This window comes from Penaeus monodon, chromosome 23 (assembly GCF_015228065.2).
Source record: "Penaeus monodon isolate SGIC_2016 chromosome 23, NSTDA_Pmon_1, whole genome shotgun sequence".
NCBI lineage: Eukaryota > Metazoa > Arthropoda > Malacostraca > Decapoda > Penaeidae > Penaeus > Penaeus monodon.
This window is the reverse complement of record NC_051408.1, coordinates 17,305,902-17,307,204: the sequence shown is the minus strand read 5'-3', so window position 1 is coordinate 17,307,204 and position 1,303 is coordinate 17,305,902. Positions and strand designations below refer to the sequence as shown.

General features: G+C 47.9%; 1 protein-coding gene across 1 annotated transcript in view; it reads left to right on the top strand.

Moving 5' to 3' along the window:
• The first annotated feature begins 632 nt into the window (after window positions 1-632).
• The window catches only part of LOC119587836 (protein obstructor-E-like), a 3,998-nt gene continuing 3,327 nt past the window's right edge, over window positions 633-1,303 (top strand). The window contains exon 1 of the mRNA XM_037936539.1: window positions 633-786. Within this exon, the coding sequence (XP_037792467.1) occupies window positions 756-786 (31 nt within the window). The 5' untranslated portion in view covers window positions 633-755. The remainder of the gene's footprint in view (window positions 787-1,303) is intronic.

Below are 1,303 nucleotides of genomic sequence, written 5' to 3'. Positions count from 1 at the left end.
AAGAACTAAGAGAGAGAAACTGATTTCGGAAAAATATATTCGGAAGTTTAACCGTTTGTTTCACGTTACGAAATATTTGAAGTGGATTGTGCCTTTAAACAGTGCCTGAAGGAAGTTGGGGTTTGTTAGAATGCTTGACTTTTGATAACGCACAAATACCGAGAGTATTACAGCTGAAAAGACAAGTGCAGTCAGCAGTTAAACGCGTTGCCTGACATGGGTGTATGAAAATAATTCAAAAATAAATTACTGTTTTTCTAGATCACTGTTAGCGATGTCTTCATGGAACAGATCAAATTAAGAAAACATTTATTTGCACTTGTGACGACGCAGACATTAAGTACCGCTATTCCTACACCGAAGACCCCGAAAATGTAACCAAAGAAAAGGAGAGAAACCGCGACTTTGGCCTCTTGGTTCCCGTGTCGGACCTGGCTTCCTCCTTCCTGCCCGCGTCTCAACTCCTCCAGAAAGACTTCAGGAGCCGCACAGGCGACCCTGGCAAAATCTTCCAGCCAAAAGGGGCGGCGGTAGCCTACTGAGGCCGACTGCGCCCGCCGGATTGGCTTCGAGGACCCAAAGGGAGGTTGCGAGCGGGGGATGGGGTTGGGGGGCTGAGGGCGTCGGTGGCTGGGACTGAGGGGGGGAAGGAGAAGGGGAGGAGCCGGCGAGCCCATGGGAAAGTGAGAGAATAAATAGGGGCGTCTGTGGCCAGCAAATCAGTCTCACTCCGACTCCGACCAAAAGCAGCAACGATGCACTCTCTGGCAGTCCTTCTCTTCATCGGTGAGTCGACTTCTCCCCACTTGCTCGGCGTGGCTGGCGTGCCGGCCCAAAAATCACGGTGGATGTAAACTCGCATGTGACCAAAGGCTGATCCCGATTTTATGGCAGTTTTCAAAGTGCAACACTTCATCGTCCTGATTTGGAACGGCACAGTCTGTTTCTCGGGTTTATTTGCCTTTTTGCTCTTGTCACTCTTATTCCGTTTTCAAAGTTCGCCAGTCAGCTCTCGCACGATGAAAGGCAGAAAGCTATAAAAAAGTATGTCAGCCCCGTGTTTGGATCATGACCCGAGAGCAACTTGTTCTTACGTAACTCTCTCCCCCCCTCAGACCAGCGGTGCATTCACGTTACGTCACTCTTCGCTGCAAAAGCTATTTACTGCAAGAGAGTGTAGGCTATTATCTTTGCTATTACGACTAACTTTGCTTAGCCATGTCGAGTTAAGAATCCACATAAGTTATAGATAGATTATTCTCGCAGTGTCATAAGTGCATAACATTTATTTATCAGCTACACT